Raw genomic sequence first — 1,660 nt, 5'->3', positions numbered from 1 at the left:
AATGTGCAGTAGTGCTTTCCACACCAAAAGCGCCGACTCGTTGTCATCAAAGCGGACGCGATATTTTCTTTGTAATTGACACACAACAGTATATTTGTAAACGTTAAGAATATCGATTGTTGAGTCAAAGGTGGACTGACTGAAAAGTGTTGAGTTCAAAAAAAATAATCTTTATGCGATTGTTAGAATCTAGCTACCGCATTGCTTTTTTGTGCCTTCGAGAATGTAAACGTTACAGACAAGTGGTGGTCCACAAAAGAAGAGACGCATTTGAGCTGCATTGCAGTTGCAGTGGGATATTACGGTTCTTTCCTGCACGACAAAAAAAGAATGAAGAGAACAATAGAATCTTATTTTAGTGTTTCAGCGACAGGACCTAGCAAGAAATCGCGGGAAGTTGTAGGCGCGTCTCCTTCAACACAGTCTACCGTGGGATCTTCCAGTTCCAACCTGCATCCTTTGAAATCATCAGGTGCAAAAGAAGAACATCACTACAACAAAGAGTGGGAAGAAAGGTGCAGTTGGCTGGAAGTGGAGTATAGTGAAGAAAAAGGAGGCGCGTTTTGTAAACTATGCCAAAATTTCATGAAGAATGACGCAAAAGTTCTGCAAAGGACAGGTGGCGTGTTCATAACTGCTCCATTTACATCTTTCAGAAAAGCTTTGGGAAAAAATGGGAAATTAGAGAAACATGAACTCTCTTCAGCTCATACTGTAAGTGTACAAATGGAAAACCTCAAAAGACAGGCTATGAAAAAACCCGCTTATGCTCAAGTTGTTCAACAGAGTGAAAGTGAAAGAGTGTTAAAAAGAAAATGTTTGAATCTATTTTGCAGGGGCTTGTACTTTTTGGTGAAGGAAGAAGTAGCTTTCACTACTAAATATGAAAGCATCATTGAAAAAAGTATTCTGGATCAAATTAGTGATGAATTTAAGGTGTGGAGAGAAGCTCTGAATGACAGATCGAATTACAGCAGCAAGGGCACAGCATGTGAATTGCTGGTGTGTTTGGGCGAAGTATTGAGGGAGGAACTGAAGAAAACGTTGAAAAACAAGTTCTCCATTTTGGTAGATGAAAGTGTCTCCTTGATAAATGAAACGGAGTTAAGTATAATGTTCAGAGTTGTTGAGGATAAGGTCCCCGTGGAAAAGTTTTTGTCAATAGTCAAAATTCCTAATGGAAGGGCAGAAACTACTGCAAATACTATTGACGAAGAGCTTGCTGCTCTTGATTTAAAATACGATGATATTGTTGCTTTCGGCTTTGATGGTGTCTCAAATATGGCTGGAAATATTGGAGGTGTGAGAAAGAAGCTTTCGGAAAAGGCTCACAAAGAGATTCTGTATATGCACTGTATAGCGCACATTTTGTCCCTTGCAGCGGCTTCCTGCAGGACTAAAAACCAAAAGGAAAAAAAAATTCCATGTTTTGAAATACATTTACAAGCTGTTTAGGAAGTCGCCTAATAAGGAAAATATTTTGCACGATATTCAGGCAATAATCAATGACCCAGTTATCAAGATTGCAGAATGTATTGAAGTCAGACGCCCTCCCGGTTCTCTGGAATGCCCCCCGGAGCAAATTTTCTGAAAGAAGCACTGTCTGTAGCATACACACATGGTATACATGAGTAGATTTTTTTCTCCTTTTGGTCTGTTA

General features: G+C 39.5%; 1 protein-coding gene across 1 annotated transcript; it reads left to right on the top strand.

The window, feature by feature from the left end:
- Positions 1 to 330: 330 nt before the first annotated feature.
- LOC145995110 (uncharacterized) lies at positions 331 to 1,455 on the top strand. The gene has a single exon (XM_083131647.1). The coding sequence runs from the start codon at positions 331 to 333 to the stop codon at positions 1,453 to 1,455; it is 1,125 nt and encodes a 374-aa protein (XP_082987773.1).
- Positions 1,456 to 1,660: the final 205 nt, after the last annotated feature.

The sequence above is a fragment of the Lepisma saccharinum genome, chromosome 11, assembly GCF_977018435.1.
Source record: "Lepisma saccharinum chromosome 11, izLepSacc3.1, whole genome shotgun sequence".
In the NCBI taxonomy this organism is placed as follows: Eukaryota; Metazoa; Arthropoda; class Insecta; order Zygentoma; family Lepismatidae; genus Lepisma; species Lepisma saccharinum.
Note: the sequence above shows the minus strand (reverse complement) of the source record. Positions and strands in the feature narration are given on the sequence as shown.